Here is a 15,071-nt window from a genome sequence, read left to right on the forward strand (position 1 = left end):
AGTGCGGTACGCTACTGTAGCAGAAAATTACTAAGTTCAAAGTTTGCAACGGGTTTCAGCAAACCTGCTTTTACTGTCGCCTCTTAAAAGGCGAAACTTTCAACAATATACAATTTGGACGCTTTTGTCGTCTCGCTTCTGAGAAAATAAAATTTTAGAGCGGTTCAAGTGCCGCCAGCTCATTTACTTTTTGGTTTTTGGTGTGCTCACCCATGAATAGTCTACAGTGCGTTTTTTTTAACGCGCAACATAGGATTTCACGTGTTAAATTTTTAAGTCCATGTTAGACCATGTTATTTTGGAACTACAAGTATAAAACTTGACGGGTGGCTGTTTCGTACCCTGAAGCTTAAGTAAGTTTACCAATTCGGCCTAAAAAGTGTTAAAAAGCTTGCAAAAAATCATATTTTTTCGAAAAGATTTGATCTTTCCATACTCCCTGTATGTATGATAGGTGCTTGTTGTTTTTGATACTGGCACGGCAGGTAGCAGGTAAAATTTGGCGTAGAAAGTAAAACAGGGTGATCATTAACTTTATATCAAGAAAGTTAAGAACAAAAGAAGTATTTTTATAAGTGAATTGTTGAAAGTGACCTCCGTTTGAAGCCAAACAGTATTCCAAACAATCATAAAATGCCCTTTTGACGTTCAAAAGATGTCGGGTCGTGATGCAGTCAAAATATGTCACTTTACCTGCTACCTGCCCTGCCAGTATAAAAACAACAAGGAACAACAATGCATACAGGGAGTATGGAACGATATAATCTTTACGAAAAAAAATGATTTTTTTCCAGTTTTTAATCACTTTTTAGACCAAATTGGTAGACTTACTTAAGCTTCAGGGTACTAAAGACACACCCGTCAAGTTATAGACTTGCAGTTCCAAAATAAAATGGTCTAACATGGGCTTAAAAATTTAACACGTAAAATCCTATGTTGCGCGTTAAAAAAAACGCACTGTATATTAACGCTATGACCGCCTTTTGTTCTTAATTTTGCTTGAACATCTTTATTGAACAACCAGTTTACCTGAACTCAATTTGTGGAATTTTTCAAATATTGGTGGCAGTGGCAAATTGCGTTATATAATTTTATACTTAAATGTATATACTTTGAAGGGTGTCATAGAAGGAGAAGGAAAATAATAATCTTCACCAACTTAACACTCCACTTTATTGAATCCCTTCGAATTCAATGTAGAATCAAATATAACAGATTTTTGTAGGAACTAACTAGAAAATGATTGAGATCGAAAAACGTAAGCATTGAGCAAGAATCGTCCATCTTGTGTTGTAATCCTGAGTTAAAGTGTCTCGTCATCGCCCTGAAGTCAGGTCCTTGCGTCCTATTCTTCTTTTTGCTTCTTGCCGGCTGACACTGCTGACAGTGTCGCCACAGTACCCCCCGTCCAGCGACAAAGTCGCGAAACGAACTGTTTTCCTTGTCTTAGCTGGCAACGTTGCGGGAGATTTTCGAACTTCTTCAAGGCGCGCATACGAATGTTCGGACTGGATCTGGAAATCATCTGGCAGATAGGCGGGCTTTAGGCGGTCTATTGTGATGTTGTCACTACGATTGCCAAGGTCAATCTTGAAGAACTTGTCACTTCTGGAGATAACACGATGGGGTCCAGAGTAAGGCGCTGTCAAAGGTGGTTTTACTGCATTATTTCGCACAAAAACATGGGAACAACTTGAAAGGTCCTTGGAGATAAAAGTTTTAATCTTGCTATGATCAGATGCTGGTCTAGGTTGAAGTTCTAACATTGTTGCTCTGAGTTTGCTGACCAACTCATTTTCGTTGGCTGGTTCAGTGGATGAATTTAGAAATTCTCCTGGTAGTTTAAGAGTGGTTCCATAAACAAGCTCAGCTGGTGAACAATCAATGTCCTCTTTGAAAATGTTTCGAAGACCCAATAAGGTTATTGGTAAAACTTCAGTCCAACGATCCGACTTGGCTGCAATGAGGCTTGCTTTAAGGGTCCTATGAAAACGTTCAATAAAACCATTTGCTTGAGGATGATATGATGTTGTTTTGATGTGCAGAATACCCAAGAATCTGGAAAGTTCTTTGAACAAGCTTGATTCAAATTGTCTCCCTCTATCCGAAGTAATCTTGCTGGGTACACCAAAACGCGATATCCAAGTAGAAATAAAGGTGGATGCAATGGTGGTTGCTGACATGTCTTTAATTGGAACTGCTTCGGGCCATCTAGTGAAACGATCCATCATTGTTAACACATAACGAAAATCACTGGACGATGGCAATGGTCCAACTATGTCGATGTGGACATGGTCAAATCTGTAGTCAGGCATAGAAATTTTCTGGTGAGCTGTCTTAGTATGTCGGTTGATTTTGGAGCGTTGACAGTTGAGGCATTGCCTACTCCAAAGGGCTACTTCTTTCTTGATGTTTCTCCATACGAAACGACTGGTCAGAAGCTTGATGGTTGCCTTAACACCGGGGTGAGAAATTCCATGAAGCTTTCTGAAAATACTAAGTCGATGTTTTTCTGGGATATAAGGACGAAATTTATTTTCAAAAACATCACAGTAAAGTTGAACATCAGTGCCTGGGATTTGAATCTGTTGAAGATTTAAACTGGAGTCAGTAAGCAGCTGGTTTAGTTCTGCGTCGTCAGTCTGATCTGCAGCTATTGCTTGGTAATTAATCTGAATATCTTCAATACTCGAGATTTCAGGTCTGGAAAGGTAGTCTGCTACTATGTTGTCTGAACCTTGAACATGGCGAATGTCAGTGGTAAATTGTGCAATGAAATCTAAATATCGAAACTGTCTAGGAGTGCACTTGTCACTTTTTTGATAGAAAGCAAAAGTGATTGGTTTGTGGTCAGTAAAAACAGTAAATCTGCGGCCTTCTAACATGAATCGAAAGTGTTTAATAGCAGCATAAATGGCGAACAGTTCTCTGTCATAAGCACTATACTTAGCCTGAGCAGTATTTAACTTCTGAGAGAAAAAAGCCAATGGTTGAAGTTGATCATTGTTCTTTTGTTGTAAGGAGGCTCCTACAGCAAAATCCGACGCATCTGTAGACAGAATGAGTTGAGCAGAAGGTAAGGGATGTGACAAAAAGGTGGCTTCAGCGAGGATTTCCTTACAGCTCTCAAATGCCTTCACTGCAACATCAGTCCAAGTTATTGGTTGCTGTTTTTTCTGCTTACCTTTAAGTAAGTCATGTAATGGTGCTTGAAGCTCAGCAGCCTTGGGAATGAATGAACGGTAGAAATTTAACATCCCAAGAAACCGTCGAAGTTGCTGAGTGTTGTTGGGCTTGGTAAAATTCCGTATAGCAGAAAACTTCTCGTCTGTTGGTTTGATGCCCTCTGCCGAAACTTCATGACCTAAGAAAAGAACTTTATTTTGGCCAAAAACACATTTTGACGAATTTATTAAAATTCCATATTGGCATAAACGTTCGAATACCATACGTAAATGTTCTAAATGTTGATCGGCTGACTCAGAGGCAACAAGGATGTCGTCAATGTAGACAAAACAGAAATCCAAGTCACGGAAAATTTCATCCATAAACCTCTGAAATGTTTGAGCAGCGTTTCTGAGCCCGAAGGACATGTACACAAATTCGTACAGACCAAACGGTGTTGTCACTGCAGTCTTATGTATATCATCAGCAGCAATCGGTATTTGATTGTAAGCGCGAACCAAATCCAGGGTGGAAAATAGTTTCTTGTTGGCCAATCCATGAGTAAAGTCCTTGATGTTGGGGATCGGATAAGAATCGTGAACGGTACGAGCATTAAGAGCTCGATAGTCTCCACACGGTCTCCAAGAAGTGTCCTTTTTGGGAACAAGATGCAAAGGTGAGGACCAGCTACTTTTTGATGGGCGGATGATTCCTTGTTCCAACATGGATTGAAACTCCTCTTTGGCGATGACAAGTCTGTCAGGTGCCAAACGTCTAGGGCGAGCTGATGCAGGTGGGCCAGGGGTAGTTATAATGGTATGAACAGTGTTGTGTTTGGCTTTGGAGTGTTGGTTGCGTGGCTGGGTAAGTGATGGAAAATTTTTGAGAAGTTTGTGGTACTCTGTAAGGACAATCATAGTTTGAATGAAAGGACCGTAAGAATTGGCATTATTTCCAATGGTTGATAGGCCAGTTGTCCTGTCAAAGATTGCGAGCTTTCTGCTATCTACAATAATGTTGTAAAAAGATAAAAAGTCGATTCCCAAAATTGGATGTGAAACATCGGCCACAAGAAATGTCCAACGAAAGCTTCTGCGAAGTCCAAAGTCCAAGGTGAAAGTACGCTGTCCGTAGGTCGAAATTTCTGAGTTGTTGGCTGCCAAAAGCTGGTAATTGGAGCGAGGACGCCTTTCTTTAAGCAAAGTGTATGGAAAAATGGAAACCTCGGCGCCGGTGTCCACTAAAAAACGAATTTTTGATGAATTGTCAGTCACAAATAAGCGGCGCGGGTTTGAGGAGGGTAGAAAACCCGCCGCTACTGGTTCTCCCCCCTTGAGTTTTCCGAGATAGTGAAAGAACATGGGCTATTACATTTTTTTGCTTTATCACCGAATCTGGAATGATAATAGCAAAGAGTACTTTGGTTCGAGGCCCTGTTGGTTGTCGTTCTCTCTGATGTCCTAGATCTGGAGCGTGGTTGTCTATGACAACAACTTTTGGTCTCCAATCTGTCCAGACGCTTAACAATTTCAGCCAATTGTTTGTGTATATCAGAATCTACACTAGAAACTGTACAAGCTAAAGATGGTGTACATACCTCATGAATTTTGTCAGCTAATTTGGCTAAGTTGTCTAGTGACATACCTTCCTGAGTGGTTAGAATTGTCTGAATCTGCTGGGGAAGTCTTCCAGTCCATAATGTTCTGAGAAAGTCCTCTGGAAGGGAAGTTGGTGCTAAACTCTGCAGCTTCCTGAGGTACTCGGATGGCTTTCGATCACCCATTTCTTCCTGTTGAAGAAGCTGGTGGATTTTTTGGTGTTGAGAAGCGGATAGTCTCTGTATGAGTTCCTGCTTAATAGTTCCATATTGATTGGCAGTAGGAGGTTGTGCTATTAAGTCACGCACGAGTTGGACTTGGTTAAAGTCTAGGTTAGCCACAACAATATTATATTTGGTGTTGTCATTCACAATACCACTAATAGCAAACTGACTGTCTAACTGAGCAAACCATAGTGCCGGTTCGTTTGGCCAAAAAGGTGGTACTTTTAAGGATACTCTCTCTACCATGTGGGTAGGAGCTGGTGCTGCAACTGAAGGTGATAGAGATGATGAAGTACCTTGTTGTTCCGTAGCCATTGTGGTGCGAGAGTTGTGAGTTTTCGAATGGTTCAGCGTTCTAGAACGTCCAAAAAGTAAGTCTGACTCTGGCTTGTAGATTCTTTTGTGTCGGGGTCACCAATGAAGGGTGTCATAGAAGGAGAAGGAAAATAATAATCTTCACCAACTTAACACTCCACTTTATTGAATCCCTTCGAATTCAATGTAGAATCAAATATAACAGATTTTTGTAGGAACTAACTAGAAAATGATTGAGATCGAAAAACGTAAGCATTGAGCAAGAATCGTCCATCTTGTGTTGTAATCCTGAGTTAAAGTGTCTCGTCATCGCCCTGAAGTCAGGTCCTTGCGTCCTATTCTTCTTTTTGCTTCTTGCCGGCTGACACTGCTGACAGTGTCGCCACAACTTCATTGACGTGGTTTCTAATTTTGAGGTTAATTAAAAAGAAGAACGTTAATACAATACAACCTAACCTTAAAATTTGTTGCCTAAATGGATTTGACAGTAACACAGAATTTTTGTGTTTTTTTGTAGATATATTGAAATCCGGGAGTACTTTTAAAGTGTACTAATTACATTTCTATTTATTAGTGTAATCACCAATTTTTAATACTAATTACATCGTTTAATAGTACAGAAATTGGTTAAAATGTTTTCAAGAAGTTTACTAAAATCGGTGAGTACTGAATCAATTTGTTTTCCAAAATCCTGCAAAAACAGTTTAGAATAGTGTGTATTGCATAATTTGTCACAAATTTGTATATTGCGTAGTCCTCTCCAGTATCTTGATGTCTATTGTAAACACTTACCATAGTTTGTTGATAATATAGTTCCCTGCAAGTATTTTCAATCAAAAATACTGATTAGTATTTGTTCTGTTCACAATAATCACTTTATACATGGCTCAACTTTAGAGGGAGAGACTTCAGATGTATCTACTCTTGTGATTTGAACACAATACAAAATGATTAATCATTTTTTAGGTTCCAAAACTAATCCAAGCAGTCAATCCTGCAGTTAAGCTGAATAATGTTGTAAGGAATATTTCAATATGTAAGTATTTTTTACTACCTAACTGCTCAACTTTTACCAAATAACTATTTTCAGCATCTTCATTCTTCACTCCCAGGGTGCAAGAACCTGCCCCAAACTTTTCAGGCATTGCCGTAATTTCGTCAGACTTTAAAAATATCTCACTAAGTGATTACAAGGGCAAATATGTTGTTTTGGTGTTCTATCCACTTGATTTGTGAGTTATTTCATTATTTCACTATGTAATCAGAAATAATGTGAGATTTTTTCATAGCACATTTGTTTGCCCAACTGAACTGATTGCATTAAATGACAAAATAGAAGACTTTAAGAAATTGGGAGCTGAAGTTATTGGGTGCTCTGTAGATTCACATTTTACTCATTTAGGATGGATGAATACAGACAAAGCTGTAAGTGACTTAATACAGATTTTTAGATAAATATTTAAAAAATTGTGTGATTAACAGAAAGGTGGACTAGGACAACTAAGATACCCACTTCTTTCTGATCTCAATAAAACAATTGCCAGGGACTATGGAGTGTTGTTGGAGAAAGATGGTATTGCCTTGAGGGGAATGTTCATAATTGATCCAAATGGAATTTTGCGGCAAATAACGATTAATGACTTGCCAATTGGACGGTCAGTGGATGAGGCTTTAAGAATAATAGAAGCACTGAAATTTGTGGAAGAACATGGAGAGGGTAAGTCTACTACTTTAAACTGTTTTGGTTTTGGAATTTACAACATGATCTAAAATGTCAATTAGGTATAAAATGCATTATCTTATCAAAGAATCAGAGTTAGGGAAAAAAGTATTTTAATGCTATAATAATGATTATTAATTAAAAGTGAAACCTAATAAATAATACAAATTAAATGTATTTTGTAGTATGTCCAGCCAATTGGAGAAAAGGTGATAAAACCATCAAACCAGACCCCAAAGGCTCACAGGAATACTTTTCATCTCAAAACAAGTAATGTTAGCATTTTTGTGCCTTATGCAATAGAAATTTAAAATTTGTCTATTTATGGGGATTACTGGATTATTGTTATCTTATGCATTAAATTTTTTGGTTTACCTTGTGCATTTTTATAAGTAGTTTGCTACTACCACCTAATCTAGTCCTCTTTTTCTTGCATTAACTGATAAAACTTGGGCACAGATTCTGGCCAAACACAGTATTACGAAATACCTTTGTTAATAGAGCAAATACAGAAATGATTAAGTTATTTTTACAAGAAAATATTTTGTGAAATTGATCGATCATAGGTAAATAAAATTTTAATAAATCAAACCTTACAACTGCAAAAAGTCAAATCAATCACTGCGTCTGACACGAAGTATATTGACGGTCTTAACAATACAATCAAGCTTGTTATAGATAGGAAAATTGATTGACAAGTTAAGACCTTTTTTGCGTCTGTATTATTATTATTACTAGGTATTAAAATTGACTGGAATAGTAGGTCAATACAGTTAACAAATAATAATCCATATTAGTTTTTTTTTTTTTTTCAAAAAACTAGACAGCTAAATAAAACATTTTAAGTGATTTAATAAAATAATCAAAAATATATTTCATTTAAATATTACGTCCTAGTAAATATCACAGATAGGTAATTGTAATAACTTGGCAATGTCCAGTCCAATATTACAAATAACAACTCAACAAGAATTATACTGTTGATCGAACCATTCTGGCACCAGAGGCCGCTAAAAGTGTTTGTTGCTGTTGCCTTGTAGCAACTACCATCCTTTTCTCAGCCACCTTCAAGTAGCAAAACCAAGCCACTAATGGAATTACGACCAACGCTAAAGGTATCAGAAACAACAAACGAAACGAATTATTTCCGTTATCGTTATCCGGCACGTTTATGGTTACGTTTTTATAGTCTTTACCGTACTCGGTCATGGCTAAACACGCATAAAAACCACTATCCAAATCCTTAGCGTTGAAAATGTTAATTTTGCTTATGTGTATCTGGCCTACGCTGTATGATGTCGCGTTGACGTTTGGATGACAATAGCACACATTATCGTATTCCAGTTCACATTTCGATCCGTAACACTTTTTGAACCAAAATATGCTTGGGGGAATCATACTGGTCACATTGCACTGGATGGTAAACTCAATGTTTAGTTGAGTGGTGATGTTCGATGTTTTCAAGGAATTGATCGAAGGTGGTGGTAGATTGTAACTGTTTTCCTCTGTAAAAATCCACTGAAGTAGGGAAAAGAAGTTGTGGATTGTACTCACCAACTACTTCAATAATGACTGATTTTTTGACCACCCCCTTTTCAACGCATCTGTATAATCCGCTGTGAGTTTTGTTCAGTGATTCGATGTAATAACGGTGGTGCCTCCAGATCTTCGTCCGGTTTACTTTTTCTTTCAAATTATTGTTTATCAGATCTTGATAGTTGCATACTAGTTCACATTCCTGGAAATCAAATAATTAGGAGTTCAATGTAAAGTAAAAGTCCATGGAGGTGTATGAATACCAAATTGGAAAGAAGATACACAGTCTACATAAAAATCAATAAAAAAACACATTACAAATTTTTGTCGTTGAGCATTTTTTGCTAAGGCTAAATAAAATTTATTTTGGAGAAGACTGTGTTCTTTCCAATTTGGTAATTATACAGGTTTGTTTGTTATTTTTTATGTAATGATTTCTCAGTGTTTATAAAATCCACTGAACAACCTAAATAATCAATCATATTTCGATTTTTAATACCGAAAACAGCTGGTATGTTGTGTAAAAATAAATGTGGGATTATCGAATTAAAAATTGATTGAACACGTGTAAATCCAAACTATAGTCATGTTTTGACATCATTTTCATGGTATAACATTAAATTAGCAATCTATTGAACAAATTTCTTAAATTAGAATATTCTGCTTACCTTAATTTCCCAAAAAACGTCCTTTGAATGACGATTACCGCATTTGAGAGAATACGCAGATCCAAATTTCACTCGATCTACCTTGGGTTCTTCATTAAATGGAGAATCATTGGAAAACCCTGAAAGAAATAGATTTGTTCAGTGAATCAGTCAAGAATAGGCTGATCCAGCATAATGGTTTTAAGGTCATAATTTATGGAAGTTAGTAGCATTGAGTGTTATGATACGATTTAGTATGTACAGCCACCTTAAATTGACTAAAATTTCAGGTACAGTGGCAAGAACATGGAATAAAATAATAAATGTTCATGTTATACAGTTTTCAAGTAGATAATAAATAATTAATAGCACTAATCCCAGTTGACTGCACGTCATAATAATTAGGTATTTCAAATAGTATGTTGATGATTGTCACTTGACTAGTAATTGCCATAATTGGTTAAATTGTATGCAAAGATTGAAAAAACTGTGGTAGTAAAATATTATTATTAATTTGATATTAATTAATTAAACCCAGCTAACTACTTTTGTCTATTAAAGCAGCTTTCAGCTTGCTGTTTTTTTGACCAATCACAGACTTAACAGCTCTTTGTTGATTGACAAGATCCAATAATAGCGTAGGAGTTGATTGCCCAATATTGCACTAATATTCAATATTGGAAATATTGTGTGAATTCCCTCTTTATTATGTTTGTAGTATTTACTATGATTTATGCACAACTAGATAAGATAAAAGGGCCTAAGAAATGAATGAACAAACACGCGTTAATATAATATTATAACCACGTATGTCGTTTAATAAGCATATTTGTTTACAACAATTCTTGAAAGGTTATCACACATCACTTCTGGGAACGCAATTTTGCGGTCAAATTAATAGATAAATTAGCGTTTTTTTATTTAACGAGATGTTTTATAACATTCCAATGCTGTACAGAACAGAGTAAAGTTTCAAAAGCAAATATTTTATTTTTTCTTTAACGGATTTATAAATAAATATACATCACACCTCTGTAATTGCTTCAGATAATAATTTGTGAAATATATTGATTTATGGTGATACGATTTTAATGTGATAATGTCATAGGAGCTAAATCACTGGCAATGAAATATGATATAGCTTTCAATGAAATCTTTAAATCAAACATTTTATTTTGTTAAATTACAATTTTTCTAATCTGTTATTTTATGTTAGTGAAAAGGATCACACATTTAAAGTATACTTACAATGATGTAATAAAAGCTATTTGCAATACCATATTAAACTTACAAATTCCTGAGTACTTATTTTTATTATTGACTTATAGGGATAATCTTAGCAAACATTTTTAAACAAACTAATACCGCTATTAAAGGATATATTTATAACATGACCATCAAACTGTCCATCAAAAATTACCTTCAATATCAAAACTGCTATAAAACTGGATAATATTTATAGATAAACTCTAAATAATTCCTCATCGGCAATTTTGCAATATTCAATAAATAGGCTCATCAAAGGTATTTATTATTCATTGGCTTCCTATCAAAACAAATCATATATTATTTGGAGTTTACGACACTTTTACGACTTAAAAGTTTACTTGTCAGGTAGTAAAAAGTTGTAAAATTAAATATACCGTTAGCTGCCTAACCTTTTTAAGACGGACTTTTCAGATTTTTTAGGGTGCAAAAAAAACACTTACCGTCAATGTCCATCAAGTCCTGGGCCCAGGTGACTAAAGTCAAAAAACACGCAACGTAGTACACTTGCGCCTGTTTGACTACCATCATACTGTCATTGCAATTAACAGGTTGAAAAAGTTTATGACTTATTAATATAGTCCAGGATAAAGTTTGCTGAAAACGGTAATCTAAAGAGGAGCGTTGAACACTAAGCGCCTTGCTCGGTTTACTTAAAATTCACCGGATCTGTTTTCGATCACACAATCCAAACATTTATCGAAACGTCACAACAAACACCGGGAGCTGGTATTTTATAGGCGAGCCAAGATATTTTCGCTTAAGACGCACGCTGAATGTTTGTGGAAATACTCTATATTATAACAAACCGACATGAAAATAAATGATGTTTTGAATTCGCGTCTTCTTGATGTTGAATTAACTTCCAGTGGTGTTCCAGTTATACAGTTGATAAAAATGGTTTTTAAATATCCGGTAAAGCTACTTTAACACAAAACACTAGTTAACCGAAGAACACACTAAAGCTGGCTTGATGCTTACTAGGAAAAGCTTATCTTGTTACAGTCTGAGATGGTCTACGCCTCTGGTCAGCTAATCCCACCAAGGCGAACAATTAAAAATCCAACATTGCGCTAATCTAATCTATTTTTGTACCCCGTAATATTCAGATTTTCAGATGTTCTACTTGACTCGCGCCCGAATAAACTACTGTTCAATTACACAGTATGTATATCAATAAAATAGGTACATACATATATTGCGATAAGGGGGAGATAACACCATCTGACAATATAGTCGATAGAGGATTATCGATTAAGCCTATTAGTATTAGCCTGATATTTTTGGTTTAAGAGGACCATCTTGATAAATACCTATCTATGCTTGAAAACCGTATTTTACATTCACTTAATGGTTTGAACTGTTGTTTTTCCTCCACCACACAAAACATATGCAAAGACCTACAATAAAACCTAAACTATACACATACGGTTTGTCGACACCATTTACCACCATATTCATTACCATTATCTTTGTGTATTTTGCGAGGCTTCATTCCGTTTATTTTAATTCGTAATCCCGGCAAAAAATATTCCGAATGTTTTACAAACATTGTAAAACATTTACGATATTTTATCATCGTAGCACTCAGCACGTTGCTTCATGCCATGCCTGTATACATGAGGTAGTAAAAGGATTCCAATTTTTCGTGACAGTAGTAAAAATATTTAATATTGGATTAGACTTGCGATATGAATGCAACTCAAACGCAAAACTGACTAAACACAGAACCAGATAAGAAAATTATGTTAGCCAGGAAGTGTAAATTATCTTTTTAAGCAAAAATTCACATTAAAGTTAGTTTTAAGTACTAAATTTGTTTTATGTTTGACCTCTGAAGAGTCAATTTTCGAAATAAAGCTTGTTTTAGTGAAATCCGCCGTTTTTTGTCAAAATTGACAATTTTTTAATGTGCCCCAGAATGGTTTCAATGCACAGCAAAAAGGGCATATTTACCCCAAAGAACTTTAAATTTAGATTCTTATCTGGTAAGTAAGCTGCATAGATATGAATTTTTAACTGATCACTGCCTTCACCAGTAAGTACAGTCATTAAGTTCTGGTTTAAAAAGTTGTTTCATATTTTTCCTACCAAATTTGTGTTCAACCCATTTGTACTTTTTCAACCTAATCAAAAGTGACAGACTCTTATACTTTGTAGTGGTTTTGTTACTAAATTGAACAGAAATTACCATATTAATTACAAAGTAATTGTATTTTTCTGCTTTTTAGATTATTTTTCCAACTAACAGAAATTAGACATACAACAATGTGGGACAAATGAGACACTTACATTTTTAATAATGTACGTTTTTGAAAATCACTAATAACACTTAAATAACAATTTCTAAATATAAAATAATCATACTTTGGTGTAACCAGCTGTCTGCTTGTGTTGTTTTTCCATGTCAATTTGTTTGATTCTGGCATAGCCTGCACTAGCAGCCAGAATAATCAAATTTGAAAACCACCACATAAACGATTTGGTCTCCTGATACCAATAAGTTGCTAATACTGTTTGTGCACAAGCTTTGGCTGTGCCTGATATGTTATGAGTCAATGCTGATGTGTACTGAAACATTATGAACAAATTAGCCACTTTACTGATTATATTGGTGACATTCGTAATACCTTAATTTGTAGAGATGTAAAGAACCCAATCAAAAATCCACAAAGTCCACCTCCTATCAGAATACCCCAAAAATACAGGTCGTTTAAACGTGGATAATTGAGAACTATGGGAATTTCTCCAGATAGTGCAATTATAGGCATAAATAAAATTGATGCATAAATATTATTGGCATATTGCAACAACCAAATTTCACCATCAATCTTAGGCAATACTTTTTTAGTTAATATAGAAAACAATGATAGTGAAAATGAGCCTAAGATACCAAATATGGTCCCTGCTACAGACAAACTACCTGTTAAAACATATCAATTGAGAATTAATAAAAAAATTGAGCAACAGTAAAATACCAGCAAAATGTTCCTGGTCAACCCCCAGCCAAAACCCAATTACAATAATGGCACAACATAGCATACATTTTTTGGAAGTTTTCTCTCCCAAAATAAGGAATGTAAGTATCACATTGAATATAGTGGTTAAAGACCTTCCTATATAATAGAAAGCCACTGAAACATACTTCAGACATAGGTTATTGGTGGCTATCATGGAAGTGAACATGATAGAGACTGGTAATATCTGAAAAACACAAAATTTTATACATTTTACAGAATTGGATTTTTTCTGTAGAAAATTGGAAGAAAAACCTCAAGCACTACTACATATAACTACACAGACACTATTTTATCTTATCATATAAGCTGTTGGATTAACCCTATAGCTAACACATAAAATCTTTGCTGTAATCAAACACACTTTTTCTCATTTAAACTGCTACAAACAGTGTCTGATAAAAATACTCATCATGTTTGATAGCCACATGATCAAGTAAATTAATCTTACTTGTCTTATCACTTGTGGGTCCCAAATATTCTTTTGTGGAAAACTAAACCTGTCTGGATATAAAATACTCAACGTCTTTTTCCCATAACATATGAGAGCTGTCACCAGAGTCTGACTAAGATTAATACACATAGGGGCATCAAGTTCAATATTACTTAGCAGTGTTTTATTCATAAACACTGTGGATATTGAAATTATCCTAAAAACATGTTATAAGCAAGTTGAAATAACAGCTAATATATAACAATTGTAGGGCCTTACCAATATCCACTTACTACAAAGAAAATGGTAATGTATTTACCCAGCAAACTCTCATCTGCACTCATCTTTTCAACTTTTCAAAATAGATGAATTTTTAATTAAAATAAAACATTTACAGCGTGGCAACAGGTAAAAATGTTTGATGGTAATGTTGAATATATTGCTAAATGTTCAGTAAAACTTATCATTGTAACATAATACTAATTTTATAACTACAAAAATGAAAAATTGTTTTCGTGGCTAAAGTTATTTACTATCTTAAGTCTAAGAAAAAAGTTGGGTTATGACTTATGTCATTGGTTAGGTGACAAACTTAAATGTCAAATATTTTTGCGATGTTGTCAGAGCTCTTCTAATTTGCTCAAACAAAATTTTCAATGAATTCAAACAGAATCTGCGTGTCTGGATGGGAACTGCTCTTGGTCTATTGAAATTCGTTATTTTCTACAAAAGCAATCCTACGAAGTTTTCACAAAACAGTATTTTTAGGTTCACTTCTTATTTTTTTTATTATTATCAGATTTCAGATTACTCTGCTAGAATTTAGCTGATACAGTCTGCCTTTTAAAAAAGGTTCTAACCGATTCTAGGTGTCAAAGGGTCTTTGCCGCCTAAATTACTATTTTACATTATTAATAATTAAACTCGCTACTAATCGATGAATCATGATAAAAATTGATAAAAAAATACGCAATGCAAATCAATGAATACATTGACAAGTACATCTACATAGAAAATAAACTGTACCACCTTGTATATGTCATTGAATGCGGTTTTTTACCTTTTTCTGCCTTTTTACCGCATTTATTTCAAAGGCAACGTGCAGATCACGCCATTTAAAAGTTGTGGCAACATTGCATTTGGTTGTGCG

The 15,071-nt window shown here is 35.1% G+C and overlaps 3 protein-coding genes and 1 long non-coding RNA gene across 4 annotated transcripts; 1 reads left to right on the forward strand and 3 right to left on the reverse strand.

Moving 5' to 3' along the window:
- Window positions 1–587: 587 nt before the first annotated feature.
- Window positions 588–5,806, reverse strand: LOC145732607 (uncharacterized). The gene is made up of 2 exons (XR_014179039.1): window positions 5,689–5,806; window positions 588–1,110 (listed from the first exon to the last, which is right to left on the reverse strand). It is a non-coding gene; the product is annotated as an uncharacterized LOC145732607 (long non-coding RNA).
- On the forward strand, window positions 5,763–7,396 carry LOC145732603 (peroxiredoxin-like). Its single transcript, XM_081984969.1, has 6 exons — window positions 5,763–5,961; window positions 6,269–6,338; window positions 6,393–6,534; window positions 6,592–6,727; window positions 6,785–7,019; window positions 7,208–7,396. The coding sequence occupies exons 1-6, from the start codon at window positions 5,935–5,937 to the stop codon at window positions 7,294–7,296; spliced, it is 699 nt and encodes a 232-aa protein (XP_081841095.1). The 5' UTR covers window positions 5,763–5,934; the 3' UTR covers window positions 7,297–7,396.
- Window positions 7,397–7,868: 472 nt separating this feature from the next.
- Window positions 7,869–11,849, reverse strand: LOC145732602 (uncharacterized). Its single transcript, XM_081984968.1, has 4 exons — window positions 10,915–11,849; window positions 9,227–9,345; window positions 8,577–8,760; window positions 7,869–8,527 (listed from the first exon to the last, which is right to left on the reverse strand). Exons 1-4 carry the CDS (start codon window positions 11,000–11,002, stop codon window positions 7,995–7,997), a joined length of 924 nt encoding a protein of 307 aa, XP_081841094.1. The 5' UTR covers window positions 11,003–11,849; the 3' UTR covers window positions 7,869–7,994.
- An 817-nt stretch (window positions 11,850–12,666) lies between these two features.
- Window positions 12,667–14,474, reverse strand: nac (GDP-fucose transporter nac). Its single transcript, XM_081984967.1, has 5 exons — window positions 14,201–14,474; window positions 13,940–14,138; window positions 13,450–13,675; window positions 13,102–13,394; window positions 12,667–13,042 (listed from the first exon to the last, which is right to left on the reverse strand). The coding sequence occupies exons 1-5, from the start codon at window positions 14,263–14,265 to the stop codon at window positions 12,833–12,835; spliced, it is 993 nt and encodes a 330-aa protein (XP_081841093.1). The 5' UTR covers window positions 14,266–14,474; the 3' UTR covers window positions 12,667–12,832.
- Window positions 14,475–15,071: the final 597 nt, after the last annotated feature.

This window comes from Ips typographus, linkage group LG8 (assembly GCF_016097725.1).
Source record: "Ips typographus isolate SLU linkage group LG8, UJ_Ityp_2.0, whole genome shotgun sequence".
NCBI lineage: Eukaryota > Metazoa > Arthropoda > Insecta > Coleoptera > Curculionidae > Ips > Ips typographus.

What these genes read in the sequence shown, in the direction of transcription:
- LOC145732603 (XM_081984969.1), top strand. Translation starts at nt 5,935, where the DNA reads ATGTTTTCAAGAAGTTTACTAAAATCG. An exon ending in CAAGAAGTTTACTAAAATCG is followed by an intron (nt 5,962 to 6,268) that starts GTGAGTACTGAA and finishes ATCATTTTTTAG; the next exon opens with GTTCCAAAACTAATCCAAGC. An exon ending in TGTGGAAGAACATGGAGAGG is followed by an intron (nt 7,020 to 7,207) that starts GTAAGTCTACTA and finishes TGTATTTTGTAG; the next exon opens with TATGTCCAGCCAATTGGAGA.
- LOC145732602 (XM_081984968.1), bottom strand. Translation starts at nt 11,002, where the DNA reads ATGATGGTAGTCAAACAGGCGCAAGTGTACTACGTTGCGTGTTTTTTG. An exon ending in ACGTTTTTTGGGAAATTAAG is followed by an intron (nt 8,761 to 9,226) that starts GTAAGCAGAATA and finishes TTTGATTTCCAG; the next exon opens with GAATGTGAACTAGTATGCAA. An exon ending in AGTCATTATTGAAGTAGTTG is followed by an intron (nt 8,528 to 8,576) that starts GTGAGTACAATC and finishes GGATTTTTACAG; the next exon opens with AGGAAAACAGTTACAATCTA.
- nac (XM_081984967.1), bottom strand. Translation starts at nt 14,265, where the DNA reads ATGAGTGCAGATGAGAGTTTGCTGGGTAAATACATTACCATTTTCTTT. An exon ending in TTTGTAGTAAGTGGATATTG is followed by an intron (nt 14,139 to 14,200) that starts GTAAGGCCCTAC and finishes ACATGTTTTTAG; the next exon opens with GATAATTTCAATATCCACAG. An exon ending in TTACATCTCTACAAATTAAG is followed by an intron (nt 13,043 to 13,101) that starts GTATTACGAATG and finishes ATAATGTTTCAG; the next exon opens with TACACATCAGCATTGACTCA.